Source organism: Mastigoproctus giganteus, chromosome 4 (assembly GCF_048544385.1).
Source record: "Mastigoproctus giganteus isolate SK-2022 chromosome 4, ASM4854438v1, whole genome shotgun sequence".
In the NCBI taxonomy this organism is placed as follows: domain Eukaryota; kingdom Metazoa; phylum Arthropoda; class Arachnida; order Uropygi; family Thelyphonidae; genus Mastigoproctus; species Mastigoproctus giganteus.
This window is the reverse complement of record NC_143578.1, coordinates 218,614,194-218,637,070: the sequence shown is the minus strand read 5'-3', so window position 1 is coordinate 218,637,070 and position 22,877 is coordinate 218,614,194. Positions and strand designations below refer to the sequence as shown.

The window sequence follows — 22,877 nt, the reverse complement described above, 5'->3', positions numbered from 1 at the left end:
TTACCAGTGAAACTATGTTACGAACATATTTTACGATGCCAGAACTTCCAATACGACTTTTCGTGATTCAATTAGTGATTCTAAAGAAAAAAGGTCAGGTTACCCCTCCACTTCAGGAAGGTTTCAAGCACCTGTGGGATTCAACTTCTACTCCAGACTGAGCAAGCAACAATACAAATGCCGTTACGACAAATTACTTTTACCGGAAAATTTCATTGAACTTTTTGTGTGCTTCTTGTGCAGGCTTTCTTTACCTTAGCCAAAGTTGGTTTCACTCCAGTTCGTTGCGATAATTTCCTGATAGATTTTCCGGGGCTAGCTAAAATTCTCTTTTGAATCTTCAACACTGCCTCTGTAGTCCTAACAGAGGGTAGATGATTTCTCGGTGCATTACAACAGAACCTGTTATCTGCCATTTTGCAAGTAACCACTGAATAGTACTCTTAGGCTGGGATGGTAGCAATAGGAAATTGCTCAGAAAACAATTCCTGTGTTTCCTTAAAAGAGCCAGTACGTACATAGGCTTCCACTATACAAATCCTTTCTTGCACAGAATATGGCATTCTTGACGATACTCTCACACACCTATCACTTATGAGTGCCAAATGCCAACTTTATGTTGAGCACCACAAACTGAAATGATTTGGCTAAAATTCATTCTTTGAACAACTTTGTGTAGGATTTGTTCAAAAATGAATATCACACCAGTATGAGTTGGGCTGGTTTTACATAGAACACCCTGTATAAAGAAAGAAAATTGGGAGCCCAAATCAGAAAAATAATTTGAGGAATATTTTTTAATTTATAAATAAATTTTAATCTAATTTCCTGTTTATATTCTGGGACAGCCATTCAGGGATAGATAAGTCCACAACTGTGTTGATTTACTGTTTTACTGTTGCCTAATATGGGGCTCATCATTACAGTTGACCACAGATTTGTGATTATCATATATGCTTGAACATGTATGTGCAGATTAAATCTGCGTAGTTTGTCAAAAAACATTGGAAGAACAAATCTGTGCTTGTTAGTATCACTTATTGATGAGTTGCATTGGCCATCTTTCTATTGGCCCTTGTGGCTAGCAGTGATTTGTATTGCTGTCCTCGAGTATACTCTGCTTGGGTGATCACCTTGTAGAAAAACACAGAAAAAACCTTTTGACAGTGGAAGAATTTTTTGGACTATTTTCACACTGTGGCTTGATTTAGTTGTCATTGAAAAATACCATTTAAGGGTATTTTTCAACATCTAACCAAGCACAATTCAAAAAGAAAAGTTTAGTTTATGGTTTATAAAATAGATGTAAATATAAAATAACTGATTATAAATTATATATCGCCTTTCAAAAGCCGTATACAGCAATACCCTTTATAGCACTGATAATTGGTACAGAAACTATTCCATACCGTATTATGTGAAACCGTGTTGATTGAGGTGTAATTTTAATGAGTTTTAATTGAATGCTTACTAGAGTAAGCCTATAAACAAATTACATTACATTACAAAACAAATTGAATGCCTATAAACAAATTACAATAAATCTATAAACGATTTGCACTTGTAGCCAATTAAAAGGATTTGAAATAAAAAACATATTGCAAACATTTTATTATTGAAAAGGTAACATCATGAGAGATGAGAAAAAAGCTTTATTGTTTATTTGGGTATTGCAATAATAAGTCTGGTGAAGTTGGCCTTCCCTTTCTCAGCGTACAAGTCTTTGTAGCATTGAATCCCATCTTGTAAAATTTGCCATATCTTGATGCTACGTTCAACATCTAGATCTCCATTCATAATAACCTTGCAGGCCATGTCATTCCCCCCCCCCCCCGAAAAACTTTCTCCAATTCTTCTGTTGAAATTCTTTTGGTGCCACTTCAGAATTGTTTTCCTCTTCTTATATAGTTTGCTCATCAATTTCAAGGAGAGTTGCATCATCTAAGTCATTTGCATGTGTCAGTGCAGTCATGTACATTGGGAGTGTCCAAAGTTTCAAATCCCAACTTTTTTCCGATCTTCAGAATGTTTTCGTCAGTTGTCTGAATTTGCAATTCAAAACCAGTGAAATCATTTGCCAAGTGGGACAAAACATGCTGCCAAACAGAATGCATGTTGTTGGCAGTGATTTCTAGCCAAGATGCAAATATATTTTCGATCATATTTACAGGGGTAAAAAATAAATTGCGAAATTAAAAGTTCGAAAAGCTATTACGTCATCTCGTCAGGATGGAATTAAGAATACTGAACACGATTTGAAATTTGCCACTGACTGCTTGAGGGGACCTATTGGCACATGTGCATGTGAGACAATAGAGTTGGCAATGTAGCATATATCTGCGCGTACCTAGGCTACGACAACACAGCATATACAAATTTGTATGTAAAGTACATATCTAGGCTATTGAATAAGTTTTAATATGTACAGTTAATTTTCAACTTAAACTTAATTGAAAACTGTGTTATAGTGAAATCCATGCTGTTTGAAGGTGTACTAAGTGAGGTATTTCTATATATATAAAAATTTCTTTTTTTAATAATAATAATAATTTGGTGGTACATTCTGCCTTTTTAACCATGATTGTTCCTGCACACGTCTCATTTTTATAATACAGTACACAAATCCTATAACTTCGAATTAGTGGAGGATGTGAAATGTGATCCCCATGGAGATGTATTATTTTATGAGGGCAGGAAACTTTAATATATGTTCAGAGATGAATGACGTCTTGCACTGTAGATCACATCTTTTTTTGTGTTGCTGCAGAACTGTTGATGTCAGCTCCTTTCTTGTTGTAGTATAATTGCCTGAATGACAGGTTGGGTCTTTGCCCACCCTGTCCCTATTAATAATTGATATAATCGGGACAGGATGGGTAACCAAATTAACCATGGCTTGGTAAATAAATTAACCAAATTAATTAACCATTAATTTGGTTAACCAAATTAACCTGGGTAACCAAATTATTAATAATTGGTTACCCAGGGGTTGATCTGGTGTTTTCTCAACAAATGTTTGCCATCCGAAATAGCATGTCTCTGCTGATTCTGAAAGGTTTGCAATGTGAATAGCAGTGCCCTGACTCCAAAAACTGTTTTAGGTATTCTCCTTACCTTGCCCAAATAGCTAACCTCACAATCTTGGCATTGTATTTTTTTAAATAACTCCTGCTCAGGAATTATTGTTGTTATATTATTTCTCCCTGATAGGGGATTCCACCCTGTGACAGGTACTGGAACCAAGTGCACAGGGTGATTGCTATGTCTGGTGTTACTGTTGGTCAAGGAACTCTCTGATTATCGTACAGGTGTTCAGGATAGCAACACTCTCCTAGCAAATGCCTTGTTGGCATTTGCTAGGAGACCTATTGCTGCTAGGCTGCTATGTAGGGTCTTTGGCACCGTACCGGTGGTTGACATGATGATCAGTATGGTCGTTCCTTGTTGCATATGCCACGTATCTTTGATCTCCTATCTTAGGTTTGTGTACTTCCTGATTTTTTCTGAAGGTTGCCAGTGTTGGACACTGCCTATATCAATCAGATAGGTAGCCTTTTCCTTCTTATCAAAAAGGATTATGTCCAGCTGTTGTGCAGGATTATCTTGTCTGTTATTATGGTGCAGTCCTGGTACAGCTTGTGCGGTGGGATCTCTAGTACTGCTTGGGGTTTGTACTTGTAATACAGAAACTTTCTTTGATCAGCTGGTATTTCCTCGCTAGCTTCTAATCTATTATCCTGCTACCTGGTCATGTCTACGAGTGTACTCTGCCTGGATGATCACCTTGCATCCTGCGGTGATGTGTTGAATTGTTTCTGAGGCCAGGTGGCATCGTTGACATATGTAATCTGACATCCGGACTGCTTGGCAATGTATTTTCAATAGTTTCTGGTGTTGATTACCTGGTCTTGGATAGCAAGCATGAATCCTTCAGCCTCCGAGAAGAGTGTTCTGCTCATGAGGCATGCATTGGAAGCCATTTTATCTATGTGGTCTTGTGGAGGTCATTGTAGCTTCTACCATGGAGTGTCTTCTTTGCCATCTTTCTAGCTTCGTCTGTGCCATCTGGGTGAGAGGGTACTCCTTGCTTAGGCTGAGTGGGGTATGCCACTTGTCTGTCTTCCTTATGGCCTGGTAGAGTGCTGCCGTGTTTTTCTGGAAGTAATCCTTCAGGTTAGCTATTGCTGTTTTATGTTGCTCAATGAGGTCTATGAGGCCCCTTCCTCCCTCTTTCCAAGCTATTGTCAGTCTCTCAATAGCAGACTTTGTGTGCTGTTGGTGGCTCTTTGTCATCATTGTCCTTGTCTTTCTTGTGATATCCTCCAGCTCAGTGTTAATCCAGTCTATGATCACAAAGGACTATGTTAGCACTAGGACTGCATAGGTGTTTATGGCTTTAACTGTGTTCCTTCTGTTCAGTTTTTCTTTGAGCAAGCTTCTGAGTCTCTGATGGTCTCTATTAGCCAGCTATGAGGCATGATGTAGGCCTTGCAGTAATCAGTGTCGGCTGTGTACCTGTTGCAGCATTTCTTGTAGGCTTGCTCTATGACTGCAGCATCTATGGTTAATTGCCCCTTGCATCCTTTGCTCATCCACTTGCATACTTTCTGCTGTTTGGCCATTATGTTCTGGTTCTCCAAGTGGTCTGATATTTTCTTGGTTATGCAACTGGTCAGGATCTTGTACATTGTCGGGAGACAGATGATTGGACTGTATTTTGCCAGGTTTCTTGTATCTTGGTCTTTATCCTTCAGATATATGATTCCTTAAGTGGGATGAACTGCTCTGTTAGGTGCTTGTGTGTGCAAGTGCACTTTTTGTACTAGTAGTTGTGGATATCATCTATTCCTGGGGTTTGCCAGTTGTACTTCTCTCTCTCTCTCTCTCTCTCTCTCTCTCTCTCTCTCTCTCTCTCTCTCTCTCTCTCTCTCTCTCCTCTTGTATGTCCTTGGTTTTCTTCCATTCTGCTTCTATCCCAGGGGCTCGCTTGTTATGTCTTACTTCATTGCGCTCCATATGCTGCTCCAGAACCTCTCGATCATCTTCTGCACGGGTGGTCCATTTCCGCCTTTCCTGTCGTCTCCAAGATTCCTGTAGAATGCTCTTTATTTTCCTCTGAGAACTCGCTTTGTCCAAGAGACTACTAATGGCTTAGTAGTCTCTTGCTGAGTTTGAAGAGGTTCTGCTTCAATGTATCTAAGTATTCTCCAATTTTTGGTCTCTTGTTTGCTGTGGATGCTGTCTCTCTTGAGGATGCTCTTCACTTTTCCAATCAATTTCTTATCATATTACCCCATTGGTACTGGGTCAGTTGACCTGCTTAATGCCGAAGTCTTCTTTCCCAAGTCAGCAGTTCTCTTTTTTTTTTGGTTCATCTGGTGCTGGTGGTCTCTCGTTTCTTTTCCATAATCCTTGTAGCCGCTGTGGCTGTGTGGATTGCCTTCAGTGTTGCACCATTGTTGTCAAAGTACTGTGCTATCATTTGCCCAATTGAGGTGGTCTGTGACTCTTCATAGGATTCTATTGGGTCTCTGCTTTGTTATCACTTAGATCTTGGCACCTCTGTCTCTCTCCGCCATCACTTCAACCTTGGGGAAGGTAGGTCCGCTGAAACGACTTTTGCGATGTTTTATTATTATTTATTCCAATTTATTACTACTATTATTATACTGGTCTCCTAGCACGATGGAGACGTGTTCTTCCGTTAAAGTCGGACTAGAACCTGGGTTCATCAGGCTGGTAGTCCAGGGCCATAACCATTGGGACATCATGCCCCTTATTATTATTTACTTATTTTTATTATTATTATTAGTGGCATACGATCTAAGGAAGCAGGCTTATAAAGCATCAGCCAGAAAAACAAAAAAAAAAAAAAACCTCTCACATCACTTGTCCACTCTTCCTCCAACAATTTGTCCCTCCAATAATTTTTTGTGTAGTTCATCTTCGAATTTATTCAAACTGCCCACTTCCACAACACCAGATGATTGACTGTAGAGAATAAATTGCCAGTGACAATAAATTTATTGGCATGCCCTTGATGGTACCAAAGAAAAACTGCACAATATATCACTGTAAGAGTGATTACGTTCCGCAAAACTCTACATAAGTTGAATTTTATGTAAGTCGGAATTTCCCTAAATACTTATGCAGCACTCGCAGCTATGCACGCTGAATTTGATTGAAGCAAAAAAGAAATGTTCAAAAAATGTGTAAATAGAATTATTTATTCAAATTTTTTATCTCATGTGCAGGAAAAATTACAAAAATTTCAAAATTATAAAATTACAAAAAGAGAGAGGGACAGGCATAACCTCAGCAAGTTTTACTTTTCGAACATCGTTGCCAGAATTAACTCTCCAGCTGATAAGCACGCTGCTGCGGAAGTTGAGGGCTGTTGAGATTTAGAAGGGGTTTTTTTTCAACACATCACAAAATTTCTCTGCAGCTGCAGAATCGGCACTGGTGAATTCACTGCATACTTTAATGTTTTGGAAACCAGCGCGATGCTTGAACCTATTAATCCACCCGTTACTTGCCACGAACTTGGCTTGGGGTTCACTGTACTTATCCTTAATATCTTCATAAATACTTCTTGCTTTTGCTTGAATGGCCATTTGACTCAGGGGCACTTGCTTCTGAATCTAATTTTCCATCCATATTATTAATAGCTTTTCCATCTTTGGTATAGCATCTGAACACTGCTTTGTAATCACTGTTGATCTTAAATTCATTGATCTTTTAACATGTTCTTTTATATGGGCACTGTCCCTTAAAATAGTATTCACTGTTGAAGCAGCTAGACCTAATTCCTTCCAATAGATGACAAACTTCGTCCTGCTTCATATTTCTTAATTAATTATTTTCATTTCTAAATCAATTTTGTTTCGTTTCCCAGCACTTGTACTTTCCATTGGTTCCTTTTCCTTCACCATTGTGATAAATAAATAGGAATGAAGAGAAGATTTTGAAATTTTTTTTATATGATTGAAGATTTCAGTGAAGGGGAACTCATTTCACCATAATACCATAAAATGCTAGCTTGGGGGGAGACAAAGACCAATAGATTGACAGTAGCCACTGGCAGAGGTGAAAGAGATTCTTGCACTGCTTCTATTAGAATGAGCAGAAGCCTGAAAAACAAGATGCATGGTATTTCAGAGACTGCTGGGAGCCATTGCGGTACAAGTAAACACATGGGTTGTGTTAGGGTAGCTAAGAATAGAAACAGGTGCAGGTATACTTGCGTGTACACCAATGCTAGGAGTTTAGTAAATAAATTTGATGAATTTGAGGTATTGCTCAAAACATCGAAGGCAGATATTGTTGGGATATCAGAGACGTGGTGTCACACAGATATAAGGGATGCAGAACTGCAATTTGGGGAGTACAACGTCTACAGAAAGGATAGACAGGATAGGAAGGGAGGAGGGGTTATGTTATTAGTTAAGAAACACATAAAAACCAAGGAAGTGAAGCCAGTCGACATCACTGGACAGTGCAGTGTTGAGTCAGTTTGGTGTGACATAAACATTGGGAGATCAAAATTGAGAGTAGGAGTGTGCTATAGGCCTAATGACTCTGATGAGTATAATAAGGAACTGTACAGGGAAATAGAGTGGGCCAGTAAATCAGAGTGTCTTATAATGGGAGATTTTAATTTCCCAGATATTGACTGGAATTTGGGGGCTGGTTACTCACACACTAGCAGGACTTTTGTGGATTTATTGGATGATTGTTTTCTACATCAGCATGTTCGGGAGGCAACTAGAGGGAGTAATACTCTTGATTTGATTATCAGCAGTGATTCTTCATGCATTAAGAATCTGCAGATAAATGAACCACTAGGTGGCAGTGATCACAGTGTGCTGAAGTGGGATTTACTCAAAGAGGTAACTACCATTAGGGGTAAAGGGAAGGGTTATTGCTTCCGTAAAGGCGACTACGATGGACTGAGACAGTATTTAAATTCTATACAGTGGGACCAACTGATGATGTTACCAACAGCAAATTCAAAATGGGAAGCATTCAAAGAACTTATCTTGGAAGCTACTAGGCTTTACATACCAACTAAGAAATATTGTTCAAGGTTTAGGCCAAAATGGATGTCAGATGAACTAATGAGGCATATGGCAGAGAAGAAAAATGCATGGGATACTTACAAATTAACACATGACACAGAAGCCTATGATAGATACAAGTTGATATGCAACCAAGTTACAAAGGAGGTTAGGCAGGCGAAGGCAGATTACGATAAATCCGTGGCAAGGGATGCTAAGAAAAACAGCAAAGAGTTCTTTACTTATGTAAACTCTAGAAGGAAGGGGATGAATCAGATTGGTCCACTTGATATTGATGGGTCAAGTGTTGATGATCCTGCTCAGGTAGCTAACAAACTAAATGAATATTTTGCATCGACATTCACACATGAGGAGTTATTCAGCGTGGGGAATGCCAGAGGTGTATTCAACTCTAGCAGTAAGCTACAGAATCTTGAAATAACTGGGAGTAAAGTGGAGGAGAAACTGTTGAAGATAAACACAAGAAAGGCACACGGGGTGGATGGGATCTATCCAGTTATATTAAAGGAGGCAGCAAATGAAGTAAGCAAACCCTTAGCCATAATTATGAGAGCTTCCTTGGACTCAGGGGAGGTACCCATAGACTGGAAATGTGCAAATGTGACCCCAATTCACAAAGGAGGATCAAAGGCTGACACAAGTAATTATAGACCTGTGAGCTTAACTTCTGTTCCAGGAAAATTAATGGAGGCACTGGTTAAGGAAGCACTGCAGGATCATTTAGACAAGACTTCAGTTATAACTCAGACACAGCATGGTTTTGTTAAGGGGAAGTCTTGCCTGACCAACTTGATTGGATACTATGATGCAGTCACAAAAGAACTGGATGCAGGGAATAACTTTGATATTATATACTTGGATCTTAGAAAGGCTTTTGACACTGTTGCACATGGAAGACTGCTACACAAATTGGAGCAGTGTGACATTGGAGGCAAATTGCTGCTATGGATAAAGGGGTGGTTGAGGGGGAGAAGACAGAGAGTGGTAATCAATGGACACTGCTCATCGTGGACTGATGTTATTAGTGGAGTCCCTCAGGGCTCATTGTTGGGTCCATTATTGTTTTCTGTATTTATAAATGATATTGATGATGGTATATCGGGCTTAATGTCCAAGTTTGCAGACGATACAAAGGTTGGCAGGGTTGTCAAGGACACTACTGACACTATGCTGCTGCAACAGGATCTGGAAAGGTTGAGCAGATGGGCTGAGAGGTGGCAAATGAAGTTTAACATTGATAAATGTAAAGTACTACACATGGGAAACAGCAACCCCAGAGCAACGTATCAACTCTGTGGTACTACACTGACAGTGGTAGAGAATGAAAGGGACTTGGGGGTGGTTGTGCAGGCAGATATGAAATTCTCTGAGCTGTGCAGACGGGCTGCAAGAGTAGCTCATGGAGTATTGTCAATGATATACAGGAATTTTTCCAGCAGGGATAAGGAGGTGATTATTCCATTGTATAAGGCGATGGTCAGGCCACACCTAGAGTACTGTATACAGGTCTGGAGACCTCATTTCAAGAAGGATGTAGAGCTGCTGGAACGAGTACAGAGAAGGGCAACAAGATTAGTGAATGGAACAAAGGGGTGCTCTTACGAAGAAAGGCTTAAGTTTTGCAAATTACAGTGTCTGGAGACTAGGCACCAGCGAGGTGATCTGATAGAGGTGTATAAAGCCTTGAATGGTTTAAGCATGCTCAATGCTGATGGGATTCTTCCTCTAGCTCAGAAAAATCACCTGAGAGGGCATAAATTCAAATTGAGGAAAGACAGATGTAGGATAGACGTGCGGAAATTTGCCTTTAGCCAGTGGGTGGTTGGTTGGTGGAACAGACTTCCATCCCTTGTGGTGGAGGTTGATAGCCTAAATAAGTTTAAGGCTCAGCTGGACAGGTATTTTGAACGAACAGAGGGGTGAAGTGGAAGTGGGTTTTTTTTTTTTTTTGGCTGATGCTGCATAAGCTTGCTTTCTTGCATCAAATGCCTCTACTAATGCTAAAATAAAAACTCACCGAATTCCAGTCATTGGTATGATTGCAAATGCAATAAGATCGAGTTTGTTACTTGTTTATAATGCATTGTACTAACAGAAAAGCTCAATAAACTGGAAAGTGCAAATTGTTTTTATTGTTGTATGGTAGTGACCTTCAGAACATATGATGATAATGAAAGTGTAACGCTATTTCCATTATAAAAATGACCATTAGTGAGATAAATAAATTAGTTATATAGCAAAAATTGCAACTTCCGAGGTCTTGGAACGAATTACCATAAAAACAATGTGTTACTGAGTTCACATTATGATATTTTCACAATACCTCCATTTATTCCTACAGGATGAAAAATACCTTTCCACGATTTTTTTAAGTTTGCACCGGCTGGCAAAAACTTACGTAAAGTCGAATTTTCATAAGTCGAGTATTATGTAAGCCAAGGAGTGTCTATTTTAATATGAGAAATAAGAATACTTTTTTGCATTGTAAGAGCATAATTTTGAATATTTTAATTCTTAATTGTGTAAATATTGTTACACGACGTTCTTGGAATTCTGTTTTTTTTTTTTATGAACAAAAATGAAAAAGAACACTTTGCAATTGGTAAAACTTTACATTATAATAATACATTGTTCTCCTACTTAGCAGTTAGCAATAATAGTCAGACAATGTAGTTTGCATATTATAAAGTTTTAGTAATTACAAAGCCCCCCCACCCCAAGTATTTCCACAATAAAAGGAGCCACAGTGTTATTTTTTAAGTATATAGATAAATGAGGGTTTTTTTTTTTTTTTTTAAGTCTAAATACCCAGAAAAGCTTGAAGTTAATGTTAAATTTAATTTTTTAGGATAAATGAAAACTTTAATGTGAACTGCATTTGTTAATTTTATATTTTTTATTATATATATTATATTTTTAAGGTTTAATACTATTTCAGGAATAAAATTTGTAAAATAAATTGCTTATCATTAGAGAACTCTTAAAAAAAATATATATCAGAAAGTAGTTTAGCAGCAAGACTTCTCAGATTCTTCATGCTTTGATCAGTTATGGATAGGTAGTGCTTGAAATTTAAAAAAGTTTTCATGATGATTTTCAACCTTATTCAGTGAAGGAAATAGAATCATTAGAATAACATTTCTTGTTTCATTATTTGGTCATTAATGTTATTTTATTATCTCTTTATAAAGTTAAAACTTTTAAATAGATGATAAAATAAAAATTTTCACTGAGTGTAAAACCATGCTGCATTTATGTGCTTTGTGGCAAATTTTTATTACGAAATATGGTGATTGTACTAATGTCTTAACGTGTTTCTTTTTTAAAATTGCTAGCTAATTTCTTTGAATTTCATTAATTTCTGAAGAGAAATAGGAATGGTAAAAAAAAAATTATTTAAATTTTCTCTGAAGTTCTGGTGGCAGAAAATAATAATTCTTACATAACATTACTTTTTACAGAAAAATGGAATTCTTTTTCAAAGCAAATGGAAGTGGCTGGGCACACATTAGTTGCTATTCAACAAAATCTCGTAGACTTGATGTGGGATGATCGACCTCCATATCCAAACAATATTGTTGAACTTCTTTCTTTGGTATACACAGGTTAGTTTTTTTATTTATAACAAGTGTTCCTTGATTGGAAAAAAAAAAGGTTTTTGTATTGCATGCAGCTGTACTTAACAACAGAATGTTCTTTATTTTTCTTAATAGTGATCTGGTGATAGTCCACCATTCTAACAATGTTTAATGTTTTACTAATGTTAAACTGCATGTTAAGGCTAAGATAAAGAAAGCCAACACAAGAACCATGGCAAACTACAGAAAACTTACAAAACAAACTGGTTTGTAGCTACTACAGTGGAACCAGCTGGTGATGTTACCAACAGCAAATTCAAACTGGGAAGCATTCAAGGAATGAATCGTGGAAGCTACTAGACTTAAGAAATATTGTTCAAGGTTTGGCCTAAATGGTTGTCAGATGAACTAATGAGACTCATGGCAGAGAAGAAAAATGTATGGGATGCATATAAATTATCAGGCAACACAGAAGACTATGGTAGATATAAGCTAGTCTGTAATCAAGTGACAAAGGAGATTAGGCAAGTGATGGCAGATTACAGGAAATCTTTCCCAAAGGATGCTAAGAAAAACAGCAAGGATTTCTTTATTTATATAAACTCTAAAAGGAAGGGGATCAATCATATTGGTCCACTTGATATCGATGGTTCGACTGTTGATGATCCTGCTCAGATAGCAAACAAACTGAATGAATATTTTGCATCTACATTCACACATGAGGAGTTATTAACGAAGGAAAATACCAGAAGTTTATCAAATTATAACAGGGTGCTTAATGATCTTGTAATAACTAAGAGCAAAGTGGAGGAGAAATTGTTGAATTTAAACATAAGAAAGGCACCTTGATGGACGGGATCTATCCAGTTATCTTAAAGAAGGTAGCAAAGGAACTAAGAAAACCCTAAGCCATAATTATGAGAGCATCGTTGGACTCAGGGGAAGACCCCCATGGACTGGAGATGTGCAAATGTATCCCAAATTCGCAAAGGGGATCGCAGGGTGACACGAGTAATTACAGACCAGTTAATTTAACTTCTGTTCTGGGTAAAATAATGGAGTCCCTGGTTAAAGATGCATTGCAGGATCAGCTAGACAAGCTTGCAGTAATAATTCAGACACAGCATGGGTTTGTTAAGGGAAAGCCTTGTCTGACAAATTTGATTGGATACTATGATGTGGTTATAAAGGAACTGGACGCGAAAAATAATTTTGATATCATACACTTGGATTTCAGGAAAGCTTTTGACAATGTTGCGCATGGAAGACTACTTTACAAATTGGAGCAGAATGGTATTAAGGGTAAGTTGCTACAATGGATAAAAAGATAGTTGAGTTGGAGAAGACAGAGGGTGTTAATCAGTGGATGCTGCTCTTCGTGGACTAATGTTATTAGTGGAGTCCCACAGGGTTTGGTGTTGGGCCCACTGTTGTTTTGTATATTTTTCAATGATATTGATGAAGGTATATCAAGCTTAGTGTCGAAGTTCACAGATGATACAATGGTTGGCAGAGTTGTTAATGACAGTAATGGTAGTGTGCTACTGCAACAGGATTTAGAAAATTTGTGCAGATGGGCTGGGAAGTGGTAACTGAAGTTTAACATTGACAAATGCAAAGTACTGCATATGGTTAGAAGTAACCCCAGAGGAACGTACCAACTGTGTGGTATTACACTTAGGGTGGTAGAAAATGAAAAAGACCTGGGAATAATTGTGCAGTCAGATATGAAGTTTTCTGAGCAATGCAGACAGGCTGCAAGATATACAGAAATACTATCAGGGAAAAGGAGGTGGTTATCCCTTCGTATAAGGCAATGGTCGGGCCAAGCCTTGAGTACTGCGTACAGGTCTGGAGGCCTCATTTTAGGAAGGATGTCGATTTTCTTGAGCGTGTACAGAGAAGGGCAACAAGATTGGTGAGGGGAATGAAGAGATCCTCTTACCAAGAGAGGCTTAAGTTCTGTAAATTGCAGCGGCTGGAGACTAGGCACCTGCGAGGTGATCTGATTGAGATGTATAAGGCCTTGAATGGGTTGAGCACACTGAATTCTTATGGGATTCTTCCGCTTGCTGAGATTAGGGACCTTGTACAGGATGGTAACATGATTCGTAATATATCTTCTGTTAGTGAGGATGAAGTCAATTTCATTAGATATTAATCCATTTGAGCTCTTCCATATCCATTTCTGTTCAGCCTTTTCCTGAAAAAAGTGTTTATTATTAACATTCCTTGAGATTTTATAAATTTCCAAATCGTTCACCTCTTTCCTTTTTTCACCAATTCCAAATTTCCTATAATTACCATTTCTGTGCTGTTTTGTTTTTTTCCAACTTTAGCATTGAATTGCCCCATAATCTTGGTGTAATGAGTTTTCTGTTCATCTAGAGGTCTCTCAATTTCAGTGTACATTTCTTCAACCTCTTCATCATCATGGCTCAATGTTGGTGCTTATATCATTATATCCTTTAGTTTGTACCTCTTAGAAATCCAGAGTAGTAGTCTTGACACTCTTGGCGATGTACTTTTGAATTCATAATGTTGTTTTTAATATCTCTATGGACCAGAAAGCCAACTCCACTTTCACTCTTTCCATTGGTGTACACTGAAAGAACAGAATTCATGGGGTTCCTGGCAATATGATGCAGCTACCCCTCTTGCTAGTAGACGAACCCACCCCTTGTCAAATACACTGCATCACTGCATTCACGTAGATGATAATTCAATGTGAGTATGGATAAATTTCGTGAGTTAATCGACTTTGAAAGAGGGATGATAGTGGACCTCTGGTAAGTCTAGGCACTTCTTTGAACGGTCCAGGTTACGGGGTCCATCCTTGCAGACTATCTGCATCCTTTCATGGTCATTGTGTACCCACAATTCTCCTCCTCAAAGAGCTTTGGTGACTAGAACATGGTTCGATGAGCATGCCGCAGATTTTATCACCACAGAATGGCTTCCCCGTTCATTGGACGTGAACCCTGTGGAGCATCTTTAGGTTGCTGTGGAAAGGTCCGTTCGAGCTTTGGATCCTCCATCCAGGAAAGGAACGGAATTATGGACAGTGCAATAAGCATGGGCGGAAATATCTGTGGAATGCTTTTGTGAACTAGTGGACTGAATGCCTCACTGTGAGACTGCCCTTATCTGGGCAAACGGTGGGCCTACCCATTACTAGGTAGGTATCCCATGATTTATGTCCCCTCAGTGTACAGCAGGTTTCCACTTGATAAACTTGTGATTCATGTCTTCTTCTTGTTTCAGCCAAGCCAATATTCCAATTCCACATTTTCTAATTCATTTTCCAGTTCTGATATCCTGTCTTCACCGATGAGCGATCTTACATTGTAACAGGTAAAGTTCAGTTTCCGTGCATGGCAGCCTGGTCATACCCAGAGATTCTTTGCACCCTCTGCTTCCACTCTGATCCTCTCTCTGCTGTCCAGTTGCATTAGAACAACTGATCAATTTCCAATTTGATGTGCCACATGCTGCTTAGTCAGTGGACAATAGAGTACAAAACGTCTTTCTGCCGTAAGCAGGAGAGTGAAAGCCACTGGGGACTGAGTGCCATTTGTTTCATCGTGTTGTCATATTTATAAAAGTGCTGGAGGGTTTGGTATTTTCCTCTTCACACTGACCAGGCGTCTTGAAGATAACCACTCGACACATTCATTGCCACCAAAGTTACATAACAGGACTTACCAATGAGAAGGTGTGCATGAGTGGATTGTATTTTAGGGAGGTAGGCCAATCAGACTTCTCCTAAATCTTCTAAAATAGAAAGATATTGGATTCATCAGTGTACTTCATAATTGTTTTGCCATCATTGAATCACTTGGGTACCTACCCACCCACCGAAGAAGGGCCAAATAGCCCTGAAACGGTGCCATCTGGGTGGTGGTACCTATCTGAGAATAAGTAACATTAGTCTTCTCCTTAGGTGAAGCGTTACTTATTCAAAGTAGCGCAATATTATGGGAACTCGTTGTGAAGGTATGCACAATATGAGATATAACTTAAAACGATTCCGCCTAACAAATATTCTGTTTATTCAGAAATGGCTGTGTATTAATGATGCTATTGCACTTAATATATACATAGTCTAAATTTGCTCGCAGCTTGAGGCTTTAGCCCTAAATGCATCTTAGGCATGCTATTATGGAAGTTTATTTCAGATGTAATGCAGTTGTCCATTCTCAATACTGAGCTAATACAGATTTTTAATATTATGAGTTCATTTGCAAGCGCAGCAGATCCTGTCCATTACACTTAGGGATGGATAGGAATTTATTTTACATATGCTTGAATTAATTTCTTATCTTGTGGGAGTGTGCATAATAGTTCATTTATGATAAAACAGTAACAATATTTAACCATGCAGCAGGTGTGCCGGTTGACCCCATGCAACAAAAAAAAAAAAAAAAAAATTAATATTTGAGCTATTTCAGTGTGAATTTTAATATATGCTTCTTGCTTGGCCTTCTGTTTCATTACTGATGGCAGAATGAGGCAAGGAAGCATTCTACAACTAAAATCGATTTTTTTCATGAAAGATAGATTATTTTATAAATGGAGAAGTATATTTGTATTAGTGTACAAAATGCACTGTACAGTTACTTGTGTATTATTATCCTTTAGTGTTTTGGTTTCAGCTCTGATTATTCTAATTTTTTTTACTATGTTTTGGATGGAAGTGAGGTAGTTGTTATTTTTTCTATAAGGCTGCTGTTTCTCAAGATATTTGTGCTTATTATCTGATATAGTGATCATTTTCAGTGTTTCTTTGCCTTACCTTTCCTGTTTCACATTTCTGTTTCTTGGAATTGTTTCCATTGCCAAACATTTTCAGACTTATTGAGAAACTGGGTTAACTCCACATGTGATAGACTTACCTCCTTTCATCTATTGGCTTTCCAATGCTAACCCCATTCAGATGCTATTTTCCATGCAACATTGTTCGGTACTGTAAGGAGGAAGAAAAGAAAAAGCCTGTTGGATACAGTCTCTCACCTAGCAGGAATAAAGATAAAAAATATTATCTGAGCCTATTTCTAGAAGGGATATATGAAAAGATATTGTTGCTACCCTTTTATGCAAATTTTATATACTTTTTTTGAAGAGTAGATGAAATTTCATATATGGCATAATTTTTTTCAGTTTTACACAGTCATTTTTTCTTAAACAGTGGAAACTTCTTTAAGAAGTGTAATAAGATTTAGAAACAAATTCTCTCTCTCTCTTAGCAATTAGTAAAAGCCTAATATACTTAGATTTTATAAAATATATTAACTTTTTCCTTTTCTTTTTTTTTAAATTATGGTTAGGTAAATCATGGCAAGAAAAAATATTGGAAATAAGACATGATCTAATTCAAAGGGGAGCTACAGCTCTTATTCTTACTGCATTAGATGAAGTGGCATGTAAGTCTTTTCTATTTTGATTTATTTTAATATATTAATATTCTTGAATAAAGAAACACCACCCTCTGTGATATAGGAGCAAAGTTTATTGAATAACAATTGCCAAACAAGGGGCCACTTCAGGATCCCATCACCACAGGACTATCTTTCCAATTCTTTCCCATATACAGAATTATCTCTATGGGGAAATCATAGTAAATTCAAGACAGACAATCCAGGCAAGCAGGAGATAACCAGATTTCAGCTCCATCCATCGACATAATATCTTACCTCTGCCAAACAGAAGACCTCAACAATACAAGCCACAACCATTCAGTTCTCTCAGCTTCTATGGAACTGGAAATCTCCAAGCAGAAAGAAGCATACAGCTCTCTCAGAAGAACAGACTTAGAGCTTAGACCAACCAGAGTTCACCAAACAAAGTCTGCCACCACCGTCTTTGCAGTTTACTGATACAGATGTAAAATATAACACTTCTGCCTTTCTTCCTTTATTCTAATTCCTAAGTCTGCTGTTGAAGGCTGTGACAGCAGATTTAGAGATTAGAATAAAGGCCCCCAACAATACAGTGTGTCTCAAAAATATTGGTACAAGTGTTTAGGGGAGGTAGGTAACATCTAAAGAAAATGTGAATCGCATAGGAACCCATAACCGGAAACGTCACCGTAAGTCGGTAGACGGTGCTATTCATCAGTTGGCGAGAGGGAAAATTTCTGGTTTACTCATTCAAGCAGTAGTCGCCACACGAAGAGCATGCATCGATATACGAACTGTGAGCTGGCAGACATGCACCTAATGTATGGATGGGCAGAGGGCAATGAACGGGCCGCTCAACGAATTTATGCAGAACGCTTCCCAGACAGACATGTACCTGACCACCGTTTGTTTGCACGTGTGCATCAAAATTTGTGCAATTATGGGTAACAAAGAGTAGTGCGGGCAGACCACGTTCGATGTGAAGAAAGTGTGTTGAATGCTGTCCAGAATAATCCTACTACCAGCACATATGCCATTGCCTCTTCCTTAGGAGTGTCTCGTTGCAGTGTACAGCGTGTCTGGCACGACGATTCCTTACACCCCTTTCATCTCCAAAGGGTTCAATTACTGCTCCCCCAAGATCATCCTGCACGTGTGGCTTTTGCGCAGTGGTTTCTCCAAGAAAGTGTTCAAGACTTGAATTTTCCAGCCTATGTTTTGTTCACAAATGAGGCTTATTTCACTCAGGAAGGCTTATTCAATCAGCACAATGCTCATGTGTGGGCTCACGACAACCCACACGGTGTGCGCCCCCATGCGGCACAACATTGCTTCGCAATAAATGTGTGGGCAGGTATTGTCGGTGACTGCTTAGTCGGCCCATACCTGTTACCATCCCGCATGAACTCCGCTAAATATTAGATCTTTCTTGAACAAGTAACAGGCCCATACCTGTTACCATCCCGCATGAACTCCGCTAAATATTAGATCTTTCTTGAACAAGTTTTACCAGGGTTACTTGACGATGTTCCAGCAAATGTGAGACGCAACATTTGGTTTCAACATGACAGGGGCGCCTGCCCATTGTGGAAGGTGTGTTCGTGACCATTTGAACAGGCGTTTTGGGCATTGATGGATTGGCCCTGGTGGACCCGTTGCCTGGCCCACGTGCTCACCTGATTTATCGAGCCTTGATTTCTTTCTGTGGAGGCCCTCAAATCTATCGTGTGCGTGAATCACCTGTGGAGACGGAAATGGATCTCGTGGCGAGACTCGTCTGCGCTGCTGCTACTGTCAAAGAAACTCCAGGTGTGTTCGATCTTGTCAGCCAATCCATGGTGCGTCGGTATCACGCATGAATCGCGTCTCATGGTGGAACCTTCAAGCATCTGTTGTAACATCATGAAATGCATCCATCTTGTACTCCATTGTTAATATTATGTCAAATAAATGTTTGCCACTAATTACTGTCTTGTGTCATTTCTGCTTCTTGTTCCTCTGCTACTACTTTCCCGTGACGTTTCCTGTTATGGGTTCCTATGCGATTCGCATTTAGTAGTAGTAGTAGTAGTGGCATGTGATGCAAAAGAAAGCAAATGTATGAGCTTATGCAGCATCAGCCAAAAAAAAAAAAAAAATCACACCATTCCCTCCAAATGCCTGTCCAGTTCCTCCTTAAATTTATTCAACCTATCAACTTCCACAACGACAGATGGAAGTTTGTTCCAACAATTAACCACCCGCTGGCTAAAGGCAAATTTCCGCACATCTATTCTACATCTGTCTTTTCTTAATTTGAATTTATGCCCCCTTAGATTCATAATCTGAACAAGTGGAAGGATCCCATCAGAATTCAGCGTGCTCAACCCATTCAATGCCTTATATACCTCAATCAGATCACCGCACAGGTGCCTAGTCTCCAGCCACTGCAATTTGCAGAACTTAAGCCTCTCACCAATCTTGTTGCCCTTCTCTGTACACGCTCAAGTAAATCTACATCCTTCCTAAAATGAGGCCTCCAGACCTGTACGCAGTACTCAAGCCGTGGCCTGACCATTGCCTTATACAGAGGGATAATCAACTCCTTTTCCCTGCTAGCAAAGTTCCTATATATCATTGACAAAACCCCATGACCTGCCCTGGCAGCCTGTCTGCATTGCTCAGAAAACTTCATATCTGCCTGCACAATTACTCCCAGGTCTTTTTCATTTTCTACCACCTTAAGTGTAGTACCACACAGTTGGTACATTTCTCTGGGGTTACTGCTACCCATATGTAGTACTTTGCATTTGTCAAGGTTAAACTTCAGTTGCCACTTCTTAACCCATATGCCCAAATTATCTAGATCCTGTTGCAGTAGCACACTGCCATTACTGTCATTAACAACCCTGCCAACCTTTGTATCATCTGCAAACTTTGACATTAAGCCTGATATACCTTCATCAATATCATTGATAAATATACAAAACAACAGTGGACCTAACACCGAACTCTGTGGGACTCCACTAATAACATTAGTCCAAGAAGAGCAGCACCCATTGATTACCACCCTCTGTCTTCTAGCACTTAACCATCCTTTTATCCATTGTAGCAACTTACCCTTAATACCATTCTGCTCCAATTTGTACAATAGTTGTTTAGATGTTAGCTACCTCCCCTAAACGTTTGTACCAATATTTTTGAGACACCCTGTATGAACTTGTTTCCATTAGTGGTGGTAAATTATGCAAGAAAGAAAGTTTATACAGCATCAGTAAAAAAAAAAAAAAAAAAGAGAGAGACACTTCCCATTTCACTTATTGATTCTCTCCAATAGTTTCTATAGTTCTGCCTTGAATTTATTTAGGCTATCAACTTCCATAATAACAAATGGAAGTTTGTTCCAGCAATCAACCACCCACTTGCTAAAGATGAACTTTTGCACATCTATTCTACAACCGTCCTTCCTCAGTTTGAATTTGTTCAAAGCTTTAAACACCTCATTCAGATCATCTTACAGATGCCTAGTCTCCAGATGCTTCAATTTGCAGAAATGAAACCATTCTTGGTAAGAGCACCGTTTTGTTCCCATCACCAATCTTGTTGCCCTTTTCCATACCAGCAGCTCTACATCATCCTAAAATGTGGGGCCTCCAGAGCTGTATCAGTACTCAAGATGTTTATTCTCCACTTCATAACTTTTGTGTTTTATTTATTTATTAGGGCTCTTCGTATACCTATTCAGCTTTCTCTTTGGCACTGTTTAATTTTGTGCTGTTATTTTGATCCTTTTTGTAAATCATTTGTGCAGCCAGGTCATAGTTATATACAGATTTCAGTAAACTGCCAGAAGTTTAAAGAAGATTTTTTAAAAGTCAGTTTCTACTTTTTTTTTAAACATTATTTAATCATAAAATATTATAAAAATGTGATAATGATTACTACCAATGTAATAATAAAATCTTAATTTAATTTAGTTAGAAATATACTTTGTGACGATTTTCCGTGAACTTTATCTCTCTAAATAATCACTATTTTACCATGTGAGTAATTTGTGTGGTCTGAGCAAGAGGAAGAATCCCATAAACATTGAGCTTGTGCAATTCATTCAGAAACACCTCAATCAGATCACCTTGCAGGTGCCTAGTCTCCAGATGCTTCAATTTGCAGAAGTGAAAACTTTCTTGGTAAGAGCACCCTTTTGTTCTCCTCACCAATCTTGTCACAGCTCTACATCCATCCTAAAATGAGGCTTCCAGACCTGTATGCAGTACTCAAAATGAGACCTGAATATGGCCTTATATGGAATAATCAACTCCTTTTCCCTGCTAGCAAAATTCCTGTATATCATTGACAAAACCCCATGAGCTGTCCTGGCAGCCTGTTGCATTGCTCAGAGAACTTCATATTTGACTACACAGTTACCACCAGGTCTTTTTATTCTCCACAACCCTGGGTGTAGTACCATCCAGTTGGTACATTACTCTAGGTTAACTACTACCCATATGAAATACTTTGCATTTGTAAATGTGAAATTTCAATTGCTATTTCTCAATCCATCTACCTAATTTTTCTAGATAATGTTGCAGTAGCATACTGTCATAAACCACCCTGCCAACCTTTTGTGTCATCTGCAAACTTGGACATTAACTTCATCACAGTTAGGAACAAATATCAGAACTCTGCAATGTGTTTAGCATTAGTAAAGGCACTTGATTCAAGAAAGCAAGCTAATACAGCATCAGCCAAAAAAAAACACCTTTCTCATTTCACACATCCACTCACTCCAAATGCTTGTCTAGTTATGCCTTGAACCTATTTAAGCTATCAACTTCTACAATGACAGATGGAAGTTTGTTCCAGCAATCAACTACCCACTGGCTAAAGGCAAACTTCCGCACATCTATCCTACACCTGTCTTTCCTCAATTTAAATTTATGCCCTCTCAGACAATTATTCTGGGCAAGAGGAAGAATCCCATCAGCATTCAGGATGCACAAACCATTCAAGGCTTTATACACCTCAATCAGATTACCTTGCAGGTGCCTAGTCTCCAGACACTGTAATTTGCAAAACTTAAGCCTTTCTTCGTATCAGCAACCCTTTTTTTTCTTTCACTAATCTTGTTACCCTTCTCTGCACTCGCTCCAGCAGCTCTACATCCTTTCTAAAATGAAGCCTCCAGACCTGTATACAGTACTCAAGGTGTGGCCTGATCATTGCCTTATACAAGGGGATAATCACCTCTCCTTATCCCTGCTAGAAAAATTCCTGTATATCATTGACAAGACACCATGAGCTACTCTTGCAGACCATCTACACTACTCAGAAATTTCATATCTGCCTGCACAATTATCCCCAAGGTCCTTTTTTCTCTATCACTGGCAGTGTAGTACCACACAGTTGATACATTACTCTGGGGTTACTGCTTCCCGTATGCAGTACTTTACATTTGTCAATGTTAAACTTCAGTTTCCCCCTCTCAGCCCATCTGCTCAACTTTTCTAGATTCTGTTGCAGCAGCATACTGTTAAAAGTGTCATTAACAACCCTGCCAACCTTCGTATCATCTGCAAAATTGGACATTAAGCCTGATATACCATCATCAGTACCACTAGTTCACGAAGAGCAGTATCCATTGATTACCACTCTCTGTCTTCTCCCACTCAACTATCCCTTTATCCATAGCAGCAATTTGCCTCCAGTACCAAACTGCTCCAATTTGTGCAGCAGCCTTCCATGTGCAACACTATGAAAAGCCTTTCTAAGATCCAAATATACAATATCAAAATTATTCCTGACATCCAGTTCCTTTGTGACCCATAGTATCGAATCAGATT

The 22,877-nt window shown here is 38.7% G+C and overlaps 1 protein-coding gene across 1 annotated transcript in view; it reads left to right on the top strand.

Moving 5' to 3' along the window:
- The window catches only part of LOC150087411 (xaa-Pro aminopeptidase 1-like), a 532,432-nt gene that overhangs the window by 254,403 nt on the left and 255,152 nt on the right, over positions 1-22,877 (top strand). The window contains exons 9-10 of the mRNA XM_090372051.1: positions 11,543-11,686; positions 16,987-17,082. Coding sequence (XP_090228177.1) covers positions 11,543-11,686; positions 16,987-17,082 — 240 coding nt within the window. The remainder of the gene's footprint in view (positions 1-11,542; positions 11,687-16,986; positions 17,083-22,877) is intronic.